We start from the raw sequence: 18807 nt of genomic DNA, 5'->3' as shown, positions 1-18807 counted from the left end.
TGAAGTTGGGAGGAAAAGAATGCTGGGGAAAAACATGTAATAAGTAGGCTATAAAACGCTCAGCATAAAAACACAGTCACTCTCAAAACTTTGACACATGGAAGTATAGTCAATTGACAACAGTGATTGTATCTGGAAGTGAGTTTCTTTCTGAAGAAATGGTGATATGGATGGTAACAACAGTGGCACACCTGAGGTACAGTAAGTAAATAACTGACATAAGCAAACATTTAAACATTTTTATTATGAAACAGTTTAAATATACAGAAAGACACAAAGAACAAGAACCTACCTATAAACCCATAACCAGCCTTATCAAATTATAAGAATTGGTCTTATTTGCTTATTTAAAAAAAATAATAAGTTATTTGTATCCTTAGCATCATTCCCTCAATCTCGTTCTCCCTCCCCAGAGGTCACCATTGTTCTGAATTTGATTATTTCCATGAATGTTATTATACTATTTCCATATAGTATTTAGCAATGAAAAATATAGTATGATTTGCATGTTTTCAAATGTTATATAAATAAGTAGTACCACATCATACAAAATGCTATTTCAATTTCACTGGTTTTGAGATTTGTCCATGTTGACATAAGTATCTCTAGTTTATTCTAGTTCATTCAACTTGAGTTCTAACTTTTATTCGCCCTAGCAGCTATTTTGATTGCTTTCAACTTTCATTCTCACAGTGCTGAAGTGGACCTTCATGTATGTCTCCCCGAACACACGAGAGACTCTGTAGAGGTTTAAGGGTGGATTTGCTGGGTCAGAGTACCCACATCTTCAACTTTACTAGGTATTGCCTAATTATCTTAAACATAATTGTTTCCAAATAACACTGTATCAAAATTCCCATTACTGTACATCTTTCCAATCATTGGCAATGTAATGCTTTTGCCAATGTGATGATCTTGAAATCATCACTGTAGCCTTATTTGCATTTCCTTTAAGCACTATTGATGTATATAGTCAATTATTCAACTACCTCCAAATCCATCCTTTCTTTACTGGTATAAACCATCTTTATCTTATGCAAAATTTCTACAAATAGATCATATTCAATAATTTTCTTGCTTTTGTTAAGAATTCATACTTCATAGATGAATTTCAGAACAAAGTTGTGAAAATAAAGGGCAAAAAGGCCCATTTGAGAATTTTGGTTAGAATTGTAGTGAATTTGTGAATTAAGAATAACTTTATCTTGAGTCTCTTCAGTCTAGACTATATAATACTCAATTTACATCATTAGCCTTCAGTTTTCTGGGTCTGAAGATCTATGATTATATTTAAGTATTAACACTCTCACCCTCTGGAATTTAACTCCATGAAGACATAATCTTTGGATTGATCACTGTTGTCTCCTCATACCTAAAACAGTGACAGTCTCTGGCAAATAGTAGCTACTCAATAATCACTGAATGAAATTTTATATACATATACATATATATATATATATGTACACATACATATACACACATACATATACATACACACACATATGTGTATATATATCTACAGACATGTGTGTGTCTGTGTGTGTGTGTATATCTGTAGATTTCTTCCCTAAATCCCCTTTTTACAATCACTGAATTAAACAAAATTATAAACATTACACTTTTTCTATAGGGTGAAAGTTTAAATGCTTTTAAAATTACTCAGATTCAATCATAAAACTAATTGAGCCTTTTTATGAGACAGTATGAATTTATATATTTATCAGCTTTTGTTTTGCTTTTTGGGGGGGAGGGGAGTTGAGATACTCTCTATTCTTTTATCTAAATGTAAACTCTATATTCTGTAAATCCTCACTTTAATGGGTTTATCCAATTCATTCTCTCTGGAAACTCCCTAAAACTGGTTATAAGTGTTATATTTCTACTACTTATGTCTATATTGATTACTCACCTAGAATACAAAGATTCCACTTATATTCTAAAATTTTTAAGTTTCCCAATTCTGATCTGTTATTTCTACTTTGTCCATTAAGGAACCTTGTTTTAGCTGTGAGAAGTGAGTTAATATATGCTGAGTATGTAGAACACTGCTTGGTGCATAGTAGGTACTCAATACATGTTAGCTATCATTTATTGAATATGTGCTATATTTTATGTACTATATGAAGTAATTTACATGCAAATATCTTACTTAATATAGATCAATCTACAACAGACACTATTCCATTTAACATTTCTAAAATACAGTACCCTTTATTATCCCTATTTTAAGAATTAAAGAAAACCCTGAGGTTTAGATGAGTCAAGCAAATTACTCAAAATCACACAATCCTATAGTAGTAGCAGAGCTATAATTTTCTAGAATGTAAGCTTTTCATCCTGGTAAGTGCCTAGTGCCCAGAGAGAGAGACTGGAATAAAATAAGAGGTATATAAGAACGAGATAATAAAGCACCTCATAGAAATTTTAAAGACCGTGGATGTTAGCTTAAGAACAATAGCAAGCAAAAAAACATTTTAATTGGAGGCAGTGATGTGTGTATTCTTACATTTCAAAAAGATCAGTTTGGGTGTATGGTGGGAAATGAATTTAAGGAAACCAAAAGTTGATACAGGAAGACCTATCAGACAGTTATAGCAGTGATCCCAGTGAGATGGATCTTAGACAAGAATGGCATTAAAGATGGAGAAAAGAATTTAAATTCCAGAAATATTTATGATAGGGTCTACAGGACTTGGTGATTGACTGGATTAGGTGGTGAGAGTGACTCCCCAAGATGAATTCTTTGATGATGAGCAAGGTGTGCATGCTGCCTAAAAGTTTTCTTGCATTCCTTACATTCATAGGGTCTCTCTCCAGTATGTATTCTCTGATGTTGGGCAAGGGATCCACAATAACTAAAAGCCTTTCCACAAACATTACATTCATAAGGTTTCTCTCCAGTATGAACTCTCTGATGTTGGGTAAGAGATGAGTCATTGCTAAAAGCCTTCCCACATTTAATACATTCATAGGGTTTCTCTCCAGTATGAACTCTTTGATGTTGAGCAAGGTATGCAATCTGGCTGAATGCTTTCCTACATTCCTGACATTTATAAGGCTTTTCTCCAGTATGAATTCTCTGATGTTGAGCAAGGTGTGAATTCTGGCTGAAGGCCTTCCCACATTCTTTACATTCATAGGGTCTCTCTCCAGTATGTATTCTCTGATGTACAGTAAGGTATGCACGAAGGCTAAATGCTTTCCCACACACATTACATTCATAAGGTTTCTCACCAGTATGAACTCTCTGGTGTTGAGCAATGGATGATCTATTGCTAAATGCTTTCCCACACTCAATACATTCATAGGGTTTCTCTCCAGTATGAACTCTCTGATGTTGAGCAAGGTAGGCAAACTGGCTGAAAGCTTTCCTACAAACCTTACATTCATAAGGTTTTTCTCCCGTATGAACTCTCAGATGTTGAATTAGGTGAGCATTCTGACTGAAAGCTTTCCTACATTCCTTACATTTATAGGGTTTCTCCCCAGTATGAATCCTCTGATGTTGAACAAGATTTGATCTCTGGCTGAAGGCTTTCCCACATTCTACACATTTATAGGGTTTCTCTCCAGTATGAATTCTTTGATGAAGAATAAGGGATGAGCTCTGGCTGAAAACTTTTTCACAGTCATTACATTTCAAAAGTTTCTTCTCTGTATAGGTATTCTTGGGTTTAATGGCCATTAAATTTTTTTTAGAGCTTTTCTTATATGTATCATATTTATGTACTGTCTCCTCTTTTGGAATTATCTGCTGTGTATGAAGCAGTGTGTTCAAATGGAGACTTTCCCAAGATTTGTTACATTCTTGTCTTTCATCAACAAAGGCTTTTTCATGATTGATTGTCTCTTCCTTGAAGCATGCCTTCTGATTCATTGGTTGCCTCTCAAAAGGGCCCTCACATTTCCGCTCTTCTCTGAAACAGGAGTACTCAAGGCCACAGCTTGTCAATTTTTCTATTATCTTCTGAGATGACTGTGCTTCGTAAATGTCCTGCTTTGAAGTTAAGTCTTCACTTTTGCAGGTAGATTCCCAGCCTGAAAAATATTTTTTAAAATGTCTCCTCTATTAGGTACCAGAAGAGTACTTTTATGAAAGTACATACATAAAATAAAGCATGTCAAATTAATAGCAAATAAAACCCACAAGAATATTGGCTTTCATAGTTCTACAGTGTGTAAGAACAAAACTAAAAGTACATCACACGGAAACTTGACAAGAAATGATTAGAATTAAAAGAAAATCAGAAGAGTAAATATCAGATCAAGAAGAAATTATGGAATAAGAACTCTCAGCAAAGTAGGAATAGAGGAAACGTACCTCAACATAAAGACCATATATGACAAACCCACAGCTTACATCATACTCAACAATGAAAAGCTGAAAGCTTTTTCTTCAAGACCAGGAACAAGGATGTCCACTTTCACCACTTTTATTCAACACAGTATTGAAAGTTCTAGCCAAAGTTCTTGTCTAGCAATTAGACAAGATAAACAAAAGGTTTCTGAATTGGAAAAGAAACAGTAAAACTGTCATTATTTGCATAAGACATGATATAGAGAGAACCCTAAAGATGTCACCAAAAAACTGTTAAAACTAATAAATGAATAAATGAATAATAAGTAGAGGGAACCAAAATTAATATTCAGAAATTGGATGCATTTTTATACACCAAAAACAAAATATCAGAAAGAGAAATTTAAAAACAATCCTATTTATAATTGCATCGAAAATATTAAAATACCTAGGAATAAATTTAAGCAAAGAGGTAAAAGACCTCTACTCAGAAAACTATAAGAAATTGAAGAAGATACAAATAAATGAAAGGATATACTGTACTTAAGGATAAGAAAAATTAACATTGTTAAAATATCCGTACTACACAAAGTAATTTACAGGTTCAATGCCATCCCTATCAAAATACCAACAGTATTTTTCACAGAAATGGAACAAATAATCCTAAAATTTATATGGAACCACAAAATACCCTGAATAGCCAAAGAAATATTGAAAAAGAACAAAGCTGGATGTATCATGCTACTGACATCAAACTATACTAAAAGGTGAAAGTAATCAAAGCACGATGGTACTGGTATAGAAACCAAAACATAGATCAAAGGAATAGAATAGAGTACAGAAATAAACCCACTACTATATGGTTAATTGATCTATGACAAAGGAGGCAAGAATATACAATGGAGTAAAGAGAATCTCTTCAATAAATGGTTTCGGGTAAATGACAGATACATGCAAAAAATGAAACTAGGCCACCTTCTTACATCATATCCAAAAATAAACTCAAAATGGATCAAAGATTTAAATGTGAGACCTGAAACCATAAAACTCCTAGAAGAAAATATCACTCTCAGTAATATATTTTTTGTATATGTCTCCTCAGAAAAGTTTGGAAACAAAAGAAAAAAATAAACAAGACATCAAACTAAAAAGGTTTTGCACAGCAAAGGAAACCATCAACAAAATGAAAAAATAACCCAATGAATGGGAGAAGGTATTCAAAATATATAAGGAACTCATACAACATAACCCCCCCAAAAAACAAACAATCGGATCAAAAAATGTGCAGACGACCTGAATAGACATTTCTCCAAAGAGAACATATAGCCAATATACATATGGAAAGATGCTCAACGTCACTGATCAGGAAAACTACAAATTAAAATCATATGAGATATCACTTTGCACTTGTCAGAATGGCTATTATAAAAAAATCAACAAACAACAAGTGCTGGTGAGTACATGGAGAAAAAGGAACCTTTGTACATTGTTGGTGAGATTGTAAATTGGGCGGCCACTATGGAAAACAGTATAAAGTTTCCTTGGAAAAATGAAAATAGAATTATCATATGACCCAGCAATTCCACTTCTGAGTATCTAATCATAGAAATCCAAAACATCAATTCAAAAAGATATATGCACCACTATGTTTGTGGCAGCATTATTTACAATAGTCAAGAAATGGAAGCAACCTAACCATTCACTGATGGACAATTAGATAAAGATATGGTACCCAAATACAATGGAATATTACTCATCCATAAAAAAGAATGAAATCTTGCCATCTGCAACAACATAAATGGACCTAGAGGGTATTCTGCTAACTGAAATAAGTCAGACCAAGAAAGACTAATACCACATGATTTCACTTATATGTGTAATTTAAAAAGCAAAATAAATGAACAAAGGAAACAGAAACAAACTCATATATATATACACACACACACATATATATTTATATATATATAGAGAGAGAGAAAGAGAGTCTAATCATTATGTTGTATACCTGAAACTAATATAATATTATATGTGAAGTATAATTAAAAGGTAAATTTTTTTAAAAGGAGAAATTATGGAGGTACTTGAACTCAGTTATAATTTTATATATGTATGAATAAGACAGACACTGAAATAACCTCCAATTCTTACAGTTGCTTTTTTTAAGAACATTCATTGAAACTTGTGACAGGTACTGTTCTAGATGCTTTCGATATCATAGTAAGCAAAAAAGATCCTTACCTTCATGGACCTTATATTCTTGGGAGAGACAGAAAAGAAATGCTAATTAAGTAAGTTTTATTGTATGTTATAAGGTACTAAGTGCTACAAGAAAAGAGAAGCAGGTAAGAGAGGTCAGGAGTGTTGGTGACATCAAAGATAGGAATCGTTAATAAGTTAACATTTAATTTAAGCAAAGATTTGAAAAAGAGTGAAGTTACTTAGATAATTGGAGAAAGAGCATTCTGAGCTCCCCCCCCCAAAAAAAGCCTAAATGTAGAAGCATATTGGTATGTTTCAAGAATAGCAAGAAGGCCAGTGTGATTGGAGAGGAGGGAACAGTAGAAGACAGGAGGTAAAGGATAAGCAGGTTACTTAAGTATTACAGGCCTCCTAAGGAATTTGGCTTTTACTCTTAGTGGGGTGAAGCCACAAGTGTTATAAGGAGTGATATCTAATTACTGATTCATGAAAATATTGGAAGTTAGGAAGCAAAGGGAGAAGCAAAGGGACCTATTATTGTAGTAATTCAGGTGAAAGATGATGTTTCAGACCAGAGAGATATCAATAGAGTTACAGTAACGTGGTCAGATTCTAGGTGTCTTCTGTAAGAAAAGCCAAGAGGATATCTTGACAGATTGGATATGTAATGTAATAGAGATGAGACGAGCATATCTTCAAAGTTTATGGTGTGAGCAATGGAAGGATGGAGTAGCCATCAACAGTGATGGGAAAGGCCATGGGTACAGCAGGTCTAGGTAGCGAAATATGAAAGTATGGAGTTCATTTCTGAACATAATAAACTTAAAGTGTCTTTAGACTTTGGAAACAGAAATTAAGTTAAAGCAGATAGACACATGAGACTGAGTTTAAGACAGAGGTCTGGACCAGAGATTTAAAATTGGGAGTTGACAGTATATAAATGGTATTAAAGAGATTATACTGCCAAGAGAATGAGTATAAAGACAAGAGAAAGGAGCAACGAACGAACCCTAGAGAACTCCAACATTAAGATAGTAGTTGAGAAAAAAGAAAGCAAAAGGGATTAAAAAGGAGCAAATGTAAACAAAAAAAATCAAGGCTGAGAACATTAATACCATATAACATTAAATTAAAGGTTACAGTAAAAATCAACCCGTTCAATGATTTATACTGAAAAAGAACAAAATACGCTATTGCAATAACACACAGAGTATTGGAATATGTCAAAAGATGTCACAAAAATAACTAATGACAATAACTAATAACAGTAACCATTAAAAAGTTACGTGTATGTTGTGACTTGTAAAACACCACATATGAATCATTAGATAAATAAAAGGCACATGATAGAATGTAGAAACTATGTGATTACTGTACTTTTTATACTTCATTTTTTCAAATAATAATATTTTGCAATTTTAGAATTGTTTTTAAAAAGCAATAAAAGAAAGCATAAAGAAAATAACCTCAGAATATGCCTTTAATGTTGACAATAATAACAATGAAGAGGGGAAATACCCTATAAAATAAACTTTAGAAGAATAAGCAAAAGCTTTAGAATTCATTCTAATGTGGGATCTGCCCCCAAAACTCTGAGTAAAGGGAGAACATACATATTTTGCTTTTGTATATGAATGATAAATAATGTACAATCATAAATTCTTACTATATCCATTCCATTCAATTACAATCAGAGCTTCATTGTGATTTTTTTTAAAGACTTGTGTAATAAGGAATTTGACAGGCCTTTGTCCTTTTCCCAGGCAGTAGCCCTAAACCTTTCTCCTGGAAACAGAGTGTTATTCCTGGTGAGCCCCTTGGACCACACCTAACAGCTTATACTAATAAGGTAACTCATTATGGACCCCAACACAACTGACTCTCAGAAATTGCTACACCAAATGAATATCCTGTTGGAACAGGAGTCGAAATGTCAGCCGAAGGCCTGCGGCTTGAGACTAATTGAACTGCACATGATAACAGCTTCAGGACGATTTCAAGACTAACAGACTGAGGTAAAAGATCTTAGTCTAACTCAGTTGTTTGGCTTCAACACCAAGACATTTTCTCTAGCTGTGAATTTACTGTACAGATTCCTGTCCAAAATGAAGATACAGCCCTAGCACCTTGGGTGTGCTAGACTGAATTGTTTCTACTTGGCTGTAAAAATCAATAGAAGAAGAGAGGACTGGCAACTGACTTGATCCAAATAAGCCAGTATAGGTTCACAGACTTGATGAGAGTAGAGAAGATTGTGCTGGAGAAGGTGTGTTGGAAAGTCAAAGCTATTACCGCCTTTCAATTTCTGTGACTCTGTTATTCACTCATTCAAGAACCTGCCATTTGAAAGGAGGAATAGCCTTAGTTTTGAAAGAAGAGAAACTCAACTTAAGGCATACCACTAAAGGATCACATTTTCTAAAACAAAGCCTCTGTGTTGGCACTGTTTCTCACTGCAATGGAGATCCAAGCACAGAAGTGTGTAGAGTTAACAAGAGTAGAATGTCTTCAGAAACATTCCAAGATAAATGGTAGTGATTTGACCTTTTGGCAAAAGCTCACATCCAAGTGTTTAACTGAATAATCATCAAACAAGTGTTCCAAACCAAATATTTAGAAGTTGAAATAGATTGCTTCTGAGTGAACTGCACAGCAACTGAAGCATAGTAACTACAGAAAAACCCACCTTCCAACGACTCCTGAAACTGTCCCTTAATTGGATTATTACAGCAACAAAAAGCTCTTCTCTGAAGCCTTTCTCCACAATCCCTAACCATGAATTCCATAATGTTATAATGGATTTAAGCTGTGAAGCTTCAAAACACCACAACTGGATTATCATTAATGTTCTCATATTTACGGAAACTGCCTAATTAACATTAGGCTATGCTGAAATTATGCTTAAATTTGCATTCATCTGTGAGGCATACAAACAAAGCCAAGTGCATAAATTTGAAATGCTAATGACAAGTCTAGGAAAGTAAACTGTGAATCTTCATTTCAGACATTGATCCAGCTTTCTATATTGTGGTCAATATATTTAGGTGGTACTAAAAATGGTAACCTACTTAATTTAAATTTAAATTTTAAATTGAGGTTTACATCAAAACCAACACTTCACAAATGCACTCTTAAGGCATAACAAAGATCACTATTCTAGGCAGTGAAAATGGTTTCTTGGCACCCATAATGTCTGTAAATTTTATTGTTATATGAAAATTACATTTAAATTTGAGGGCATTTTATATAAACCAAACTACACATCTAGTAATTTTAGCATATTAAGTTATCTTTAATATTTTTTCTAGAAAACAGGTGATGTTTGTGGTAAAAGTTTTTATACAAAATCTACTGCTTCAGTCTAGTCCCATCAAAAAAATTAGTTGTTATTGTATTAGTAATTCAAAATAAATTAACATCACTCTGATCTGACACACCAGAAGTTTTTACTATGGACTGTTTTTCAAAAACTGCCATTGCCTCTACTTTAGAATTTTGTTTAAAATGAAGAGAATATACTTTCGCTAATTGCCAAAAGTCTTAAGAAAAGTAAATAAACATTTTCATAATCATGAGGTTGCTGAGGTAGAGTTCAGGATTTTCTGTTATGCCATTGAATATAAGGAGATCTACAGTGTTAAAAGTGTTGTAAATGATTACTCAGTGCAATGTGTAGTCAGAGTCCATCCAGGATGGCTGTACAATTCCGACATCATATTATGGGTAAATATGCACTGGAAAGCAAACCAAGAAAAACAATATATCTTATATTTTCGTAACCATGTGTTGTAGATAACTTTTCAGTTTTCCCAAAAGGCTAATATATTTTAATATTTTGATTACATCGGTATTAATTTTGAGTTAGCAGAGGTAACCTAACCAACTACCAATATGTTATGGTACTAAGGGATATACATTTCAATAAAGTTATTGAAATGCAAAAAAATTTTTTCTAAGGTAACCAGTATAAGAATAGAAATACATTGCATAACTTTCAAATAAACAAATGAAGAAGTTAAGAAACGAGAAAAAAGTAGAATTTATAAAGTAAAATAAGATAGTGGAAATAAATTTTTAGTATTACCAAAAAATGTAATTTACTACCATCATTGAGTTAAAAGATAAAGATTATCCAACTGGACTAAAAAAATATTTAGCTATATACTGTTTAGAAACAGTATATATAATAGAAAGCAAGAGAGTAAAGGTATGGAAAAAAAAACACCAAGTAAATATTAAGAAAAGAAGGCTAAAATAGCTATATAAATATCAAGCAAAATAGTTAAGGGAAGAATCATCGCTAGATTTAAAGAGGATAACAGTAATATATGGAAGAATTCACCAGAAAGATAAAACAATTCTAAAGCCATAATACCTAATAAAATAATTTCAAAATATAAGAAAGCAGTTGTCAGAATTACAAAATAAGTTTATGTAGTCACTATGAGAGTAGAAGTTTTTAACATGGGTCTCCCCATAATTGATTGCTCAAAGAGAATGTTTTTTTAAATCAATAAGGACACAGAAGATTTGACCAGCAAAATTAATGAGCTTAATCCAACAAACATATATCAAATGCTGTACTCAACAACCAGGAAACAGATTATTTTTCAAGGAAACACAGAATATTTACCAACATCCCTAGGACATAAAACAAGTTTTAAAAAATTTCAATGAATGCATATTGGACAGAATTCTCTAACTACAATGCAATTAAACCAAATAAAAATCTTCAATTTGGAACTTAAAATATTTAAATAATTTGTCAATAAGAATCAATTAAAATTAGAAAATACTTAGATATACATGGTAACAAAAATACTACACATGAAAATATGTGGGATAGATACATTGCTAATATAGCCTTAAGTGCTTAAAATAGAAAAAGAAAAAAAGCCTCAAAAACAATGAATTATCAACTTAAAAGTTAAAAAAACATAACGGGATAAATAAATGTAGATGGAATGAAATAATATAGAGAAGAAATACATGAAATTAAAAAAAATAAATTAGAGAAGATTAGCGAAGTGAAAAATGAAAACACTAAAAAATTGATAACCCTCTGTAAAGATTTGTTTCTCCCTTTTGGAAGGAAGAAGAGGCCATAATAATATATGCTACCAACTTTAGAAAATAATGGACAACTTTTTCTAATAAATCTGAAAACTTACACAAGAAGTTGAAATTCTTAGAAAAAGTACCATATCTCCGTGACTACAGGAGAATCTTAGAACATAATAGAAATTAAATTATCAATTTAAATTCTTTTCACACACACAAAAAAGTCGCAGGCAAAAATGAACAAAGTTCCACCAAACATTCAAAGAACAAATCATTTTGATTTACAAATTCTTCTAAGGAAGAAAAAGAGGAATACTCACCAACAGATTTTATGAGACTATGACAATCTTGATTCTAACATTTCACAATAAGAATATATGAAGGGAAATTTGAAGGACAGGCTCACTGATAAACACAGATGCAAAAAAAAAAAAAAAACAACCAAAGAAAATATTGCCCAATAGCAACTAGCCATGAATGCAAAAAATATAAAGATGGGTTTGTCCCAGGAATACAAGGTTGATTCAACATTAAAAATGTAATATATAATGCACCACATTAATACATGAAAAACTAAAAACCATCGAATCATCTACAGATACAGAAAAACATTTCTTAAAACTTAAAAGCTTTCCACAATCAAAACTCTAGTAAAAAAAAAAATTAAAGGATATTGACCACAAACTTTTAAATATCAGAGTTATTAATAACAAAATACTAAAGCGCTCTCAATGAGACCAGAAGTGGACAAGAATGCCTGCTATCACTACTTCAGTTCACAACATACTGCCGATTGAATACAGGGCAACAGAAAGAAGAAATTAAGGGCATAAGAATTTAAAATGAAGAAACTGCCATTATTCATAGACATGCCTGCACACAGAAAAAATCCAAAGAAATCTAAACGTTACTATCATTAGCAGGAGAGCTTAGCAACATTGCTGGATATAAGGTTAATGCATAAAACTTCATTTCTATATATGAGCAACAAATGGAAATATAGACAACATTTAATATAGCAACAAAACTAAGATGCCTAGGAATTAATCTAACAGAAGAAGTGCATGACCTTTATAGAGAAAACTATAAACATATTGAAGGAAATTGAAAAACCTAAATAAATGAAGAGATAAACCACATTTGCAAATAGAAAAATTTCCAAAATTGATATATAAAGTAAATAAATGAATCAAAAGCCAATAGCTTTTTGTTGTTTTCTGGTATAAATTGACAAGGTGACCCTAAACTTTATTGTGATGGTCAAAGAGCAAACGAGAGGTTCTAAACAAGGCATAAGGCCTTGCCCTAACAGATATTCAGCCTTACAATAAAGTATTTTCATTAAGACAGGCTGGTACTGATATAAGGAAATAGAGATCAATGGAATGGAATAGAGCTCAAAATCAGATCCATAAATATACTCTAACCTGATATGTTAAGAGCTAATATTCAGAACAATGAGCAAAGAGAACTCATTTATTTAATAAATATCTGGGACATCTGGTTTTCTATAAAGCACCAAAATTAAATTCTGACTTCAATCTCAAAAATCAAATTCAATTGTATAATGGCCCTAAATATAAAAGAAAAATCTTCATAAGTCAATTTTGAGAGTATCTATATGACTTTGGATTATGGAAAGGTTTCTTAAAACAAAATATCAAAAATATAAACTATATATATACACACACACACACACACACACACACACACACACACACACACACACACGCTATATATATATATGACAACCTTTCCAAAAATTGACAAAAGACTTGAACAGCACCTCACAAAAATAGGAAATCCAAATGTGCTCAATTTCTTTAGTCGTCAAGGGAATTCAGATTATAAGTATAAAGAGACCCAGTGGGTTACCAAAAAATTTTTTCAATTTGTCAATTCCAAGTGTGAAGCAATGAGCAACCTCACACACAACTGTCAGAAATGTAAATTAATACAAGCACTTCGAAAAGTAAAATAGTATTATCTAGTAAATTCCCGGCTGTATCCTCTAAATGAACTCCAGCACAGTGCACTAGCAGTCATATGTAAGATTCATAGCAGTAACATTTCAGTAACATTTACAATAGCATAAAACTGAAACAACTCAAATGACCTTCAATGGATTAAGTAGTTTACACAGCAGAATACATTACATTTCAGCAGAAAAAAAAAAATTCAACAACCTTCCGGTCAAGATGGTGGGGTAGGTAAACGCTGTGTTTGCCTCCTCTCACAATCACATCAAAATTACAACTAAACTACAAAACAGCCATCTTTGGGAGTCACTTGAAGTCTAGCTGAACAAGAAGTCTTATAACATTAAAAAAAAGCCACTTCGAGACTGAATATTGTATGTCAACTGTAATTGAAAAAATTTTTAATTATTTAAAAAACAAAAACAAAAAATTCAGTGAACCACAGCTAGCAAAATCAACATAGATGAATATCAGGCATATAATTTTGTGTTTTAAAAAAGTCCATTACATACAAAATACATTTCCATGCATAAAAAGTTGAAAATGGGGACATATGGTACAACCGTAAAGAAAAGCCAAAAAATAATAAGCAAAATTATAGAATAATGGTTACTCCAGTGAGGAGTGGGAATGAGCCATAAGTAAGAAGTCATTAGGCAGGGGCCTTAAAGAACCTAAAATGCCATTGACAATTTTCTATTTCTTACACTAGCAAGTAGGTTCATGAGCTTTTGTTCTATTATTATTAACTACATGTATGTACTAATATATATTTATGTGTGACTTATTTAATAATAAACAAAATTTAACCATATATATTTGATACTACAATCCACACCAATTTTTTTCTCAGAAAACTGAACAAAGATACAAAAGATAGGTGAGAGGTTGTGAGGGCGTGGTGGCTGAGCAGAGATGTCTACAATGACCCTGGTTCTGAACTTCGGCCCTCCATTTTACCTTAATGCTTCCTATGTCTGTATAAAAATCATTCCTACACTACAAAGATAAACTTAGTATCTTCTCCCACAAATGTTTTCTAGCTTCTGACCTGCGTTTTTGTTAAAGGTCATCGTCTTCCCAGTTACCCAGATTTCTCTGCTTCTCACCTTTTTCTCTGAGTTTCCTATTTATGTCAGCTTTCTCTTTATTCCATTTATGGCTATATCATAACTCTGCTACTAGCCTATTGTTTATTTATATAAATGTGTAACACCATAGCATTTTGCAAGTACCTTGTTTAAAGTACAATTTCAATAAATGTTGATTAAAAGAATATACTGACCATTAAAAGAAAATGAGACATTTGGAGGTATACTACCACTACTAACGGCAGCTAACAACTATTGAGTTCATAATATGAGACAGGAACTGTTCAGAGCACTTTTGTTACAAATAACAAAACAAAAGCACAGAAGTAACTTGCCCGAAATTTCACTGCATGTAAGGATTTAAACCTGGTACATCAGTTATAGCTATCTGTTGAGCTCAAAAGTTTATCAGATAAGATTTTTAAAAGACTGGAAGAAGCTTATGAAACTGAGAAGAAATGGGACTCAGAGAATAGATACATGAGTCAGTAGAAAGAGGAAGAAAAGTGTTAAAGGAGAGAGAGTTTCAAATAACAAATTTGGGAGAATACCCTAAAAGGTCCCAAGTTATACTAAGATCTAGAACATTTGAAAATATACCAACAAAGAAAAGTGAAGAGGCGACACCTTTGAGTCAAGCTGAGCTGTTACCTGTAAGGGTTTTTGCCTGCCTATTTCTTCCTCACCCACCTGAGCATAAGCCTTTTGCCAGCTCTCTCTTCACGCTCCAGGGCTCTTTGCCTTCTTCCAACAATAATATCACATTTGGCTTAGAAAAGCAAAGTCCTGCATTTATGAAAAGAAACAGACTTTGGTCATGCTGTGGATATCCTAGAACTCATATCCCATCTTTGATCATCAAGGAAAAGGGAACTTAACAGTAAGCCAGAGAAAAATGTGTTAAGGACACGTATTCAAAGGAGAGGGAAGCTGAAGCTTTTGATATAGATTAGTATTAGACCTATATGCTGCCAACTGCACAAATATTAAACCGTTACTTTGGTATGGGCAGCAGATATTCAGCCAAGCACGGAAGATGCTATCCGAAATTCCACAATGGTGGTAGCAAAGAGCCCCTTATGAGAAGAAATTCAATTCTGAAGCAAGATATTCTTACCCAGTGATACCAAGATCCTGTAGTTCTCCAACATCACATTACTATACAGATGCCTCTGAGAAGAATTCAGACAATCCCATTCCTCTTGGGAGAAGTCTACAGCCACATCTCTGAAGGTCACCAACTCCTGAAATGAAATAAATGGAGTGAAGTAACTATACTTACCTCATTCTTTCTGCCTCAGGCACACTGGGCTCTCTCTGATATTACATCCTCAAATACGTCAAGCATGTTCTCCCTTCGAGGCTTCTGTACTTCTCAGATCATTTTGTATAAAAATAGAAATGCTCCTGCCCTAGTTCCCTATCCTAACCTTGCATTATTTTTCTCTACAGCACTTAATTATTTTGTTATATTGTCTGCCCCCCACCTCCACTAAAATACAAATTCCATGAAGGCAGAGGAATTTTTTTTTTTTTTTTTTTTGGTCACTGCTGTATTCCCAGTTACAGAACAGTATCTGGCATACATAAGGTATTCAAATATTCACTGAATAAACTGAATTAATAAATGGTTTAAGAAGTTCAGGAAGCTATAAGATTAAAAGTGAGACCAGAAAGTGCTTGCTATATCTCTGAAAAATGTGCAGAGCAAATCATCAATTCCATTAAAATTCAAATACTTTAATCCAGAGTACTTTAAATTTCCCTTTCTACTACATCAACTTCAGCCTAAGACATATACTTATCTTTAAAAAACTTTGTCGACCAGTTTCTCCTTCAGTCACCACCCATTTCTCTTCTTTACTTATAGCTAAACTATCTGAAAGAGTTCTTACTTTTTATTACTTCTATCCCCACCATGAAGAGGAATGACATAATATGACCTGTGTAACAGGATCGCTTTGGCTGCTCTGTTGAGAATAGACTAGAAGACAGTAAGGGTGGAAGTAGGGAGACAAGTTAGGAGACTATAGCAATGATCCAGTTGAGAGATGATTTTTCAGACCAGAATGGAAGCAGTGCTTTTGTATTACAAAGTGGTCAGTTTCTGGATATCTTCTGAACGTTGAACAAACAACTTTCTCATGGAAAAACTTTAGCTTGAGCACCTGAGATAAGGAAGTATGTAAGAGTTTCCTAATTGGTTTCCCTATTTCTATCCTTGTCCCATTAGGTTTATTCTCAGTAGCAGCCAGAGTGATCCTATTAAATGAGAATCAGATCATGTGACTCTTATGCCCCAAAACTTCCAATGGCTCATTTCATTCAGTTTGAGATGTCTGAGTTTGAGTATCTATTATACAATCAAATGAAGATGTTGAGTAGGCAGTTGGATACATAAGTCTGGATTATAAGAGAGAGGTCTGGGCTGTATACAGTTTGATAGTTATTGGCATATTAATGGTATTTAAAGCTATGAGATGAGATCACCAAAGGAGTGACTGTAGACAGAGCACAGAAGAGGACTAACACCTTTTAGTTGCTTAATAAAAGACCTCTTAGTTGCTTAGGTGCTTAATAAAAATTGGTCAAATGAATGAATGAATTTGGGGCAGCGACTAGAATAAAGAAGTTGGTCTGCATCTGGGAAAACGGCATTCCAGGCAGAGAGAACAGCAAGTGTTAAGTCCATGAGTTAAGAATGTATTCAACTCACTATGAGGAAGTTAGTGTGGCTGGCACTGAGTAAGTTGGGAGGCAGGGTGAGAAAATTAGATGAGGTGAGAGGGACAGTCAAGGACTAGATTATGCAGGGCCTTGAGGCCAAAGCAAGGACTTCAGTATTTATCCTGAATGGGTGGGAATCCATTGGAGAGTTCTAAAAAGTGACATAATTGGTTACCCAGAAAAGTTTCAGCAGAAAGAAAATGAACGCCTGCTTGTTTTAAAAAGCAGGAAAATATTTCAGGAAAGAGAAAACACCAACTCACCTGGTACATGGCTTTAAGAAGTCCAACAGCCATTCTTTCCTCCTCTTGGCTCTTCTCCTGGGATATGGCAGTGTCCTTATGACTGAGATGAGAAGAGAGCATGAGAAAGTAGGCTTTCCTTGCAGCATCCAGAATCACCAGTCTAGAAGTCTGCAGCTTCTCTTTCCTCTCGTTAAGAGAGGAGCATCCTCTCTAATAGAGACAAAGCACAATGGAGACTTGGGAATTTGTTCGCATACAATTTAATCCATGCCTAAACCACTTCCTGATTTATTAGTTTAACAACAGATTTTTCTAGATTTTGCAAATGAAAACACGTAAGAAATCATTTCTATAAAGATATACAACAGCAGCAAGATCAAATAAAGTTCTTCCTGACTACACAGTCCTTCTCATCTCCAATAGATTGGCGGTAGCACAGTCTCAATTCCTTCATATACTCACAGGTTCTTAAAAATAACAGCGTCAACCGTCGTTTTTCACATATCACACTCAGTGGCCGTGTATGAACACTGTCTAACACAGTCACCCTCTCCCACATACCCAAGCCTGAAATACTAGTGTATTACAACCGAGGGCCTCGCGCACGCGTCACAAAGAGGCTGAGGGTATGGAAACAAGGGGATAGAGAATACCTTCTCAGTCCTACTCACAGTCTCATGCTCTCTGGCACTAACCACTGATTTATTCGCACTCACAGTCACACAGATACGCTGTGTACAGGCGTATCGGGTGACAGTTTTAACACGGTACCTAATCAACCTCCAACTCACATGTCAAGTCACACAGAGAGCGCGGAGACCCGCGTCCGGGTGACTCACAGGCCAACCCTCAGCCCACTCCCTACCTGTGGAACTGAACTGCGGTAAGATCCTGTCCCCGCCCGGAACGCTCCGGCTATCTCTACACGGGCCCACCTCCTGCCCTTAGAATCTGATGGAACCCAGCCCTCGCGGGCCCGGAAAGAAGATACGCAGCCTCCGGAGGACACAAAGGGGCCGCCCGCCCAGTGCTCGCGGGGTCTACTGGGAAATGTAGTCCAGAAGAGAAAACAACCGCGGTGCTGCAGGTCCAACTGCGCAAGGGCTAGAGGGTTAGTAACGTCACTCCTCGCCTTTTGCCGGGTCCTCCTGCCACGTTGGCCTCTCCCTGACCTTCCAGAAGGAGACCAGAAGTCTCGTTTTCTCCCA

The 18807-nt window shown here is 34.3% G+C and overlaps 1 protein-coding gene and 1 pseudogene across 4 annotated transcripts; one reads left to right on the top strand and one right to left on the bottom strand.

The window, feature by feature from the left end:
• Window positions 1–224: 224 nt before the first annotated feature.
• Window positions 225–18597, bottom strand: ZNF570 (zinc finger protein 570). Of its 4 annotated transcripts, none has more exons than XM_006906205.3 (5): window positions 18465–18597; window positions 17618–17809; window positions 15745–15871; window positions 15318–15413; window positions 225–4038 (listed from the first exon to the last, which is right to left on the bottom strand). In XM_006906205.3, exons 2-5 carry the CDS (start codon window positions 17717–17719, stop codon window positions 2684–2686), a joined length of 1680 nt encoding a protein of 559 aa, XP_006906267.1. In that variant the 5' UTR covers window positions 17720–17809; window positions 18465–18597; the 3' UTR covers window positions 225–2683. The 4 variants fall into 4 exon arrangements, with proteins under 4 accessions (XP_006906267.1, XP_015456137.1, XP_024897977.1 ...); XM_015600651.2 differs by having other exon boundaries at window positions 17618–17699; XM_025042209.1 differs by lacking the exon at window positions 18465–18597 and adding an exon at window positions 18391–18453.
• Window positions 8006–9686, top strand: LOC112474091 (annotated as a pseudogene).
• Window positions 18598–18807: the final 210 nt, after the last annotated feature.

The sequence above is a fragment of the Pteropus alecto genome, unplaced genomic scaffold (assembly GCF_000325575.1).
Source record: "Pteropus alecto unplaced genomic scaffold, ASM32557v1 scaffold122, whole genome shotgun sequence".
Classification (NCBI taxonomy): Eukaryota; Metazoa; Chordata; class Mammalia; order Chiroptera; family Pteropodidae; genus Pteropus; species Pteropus alecto.
Note: the sequence above shows the minus strand (reverse complement) of the source record. Positions and strands in the feature narration are given on the sequence as shown.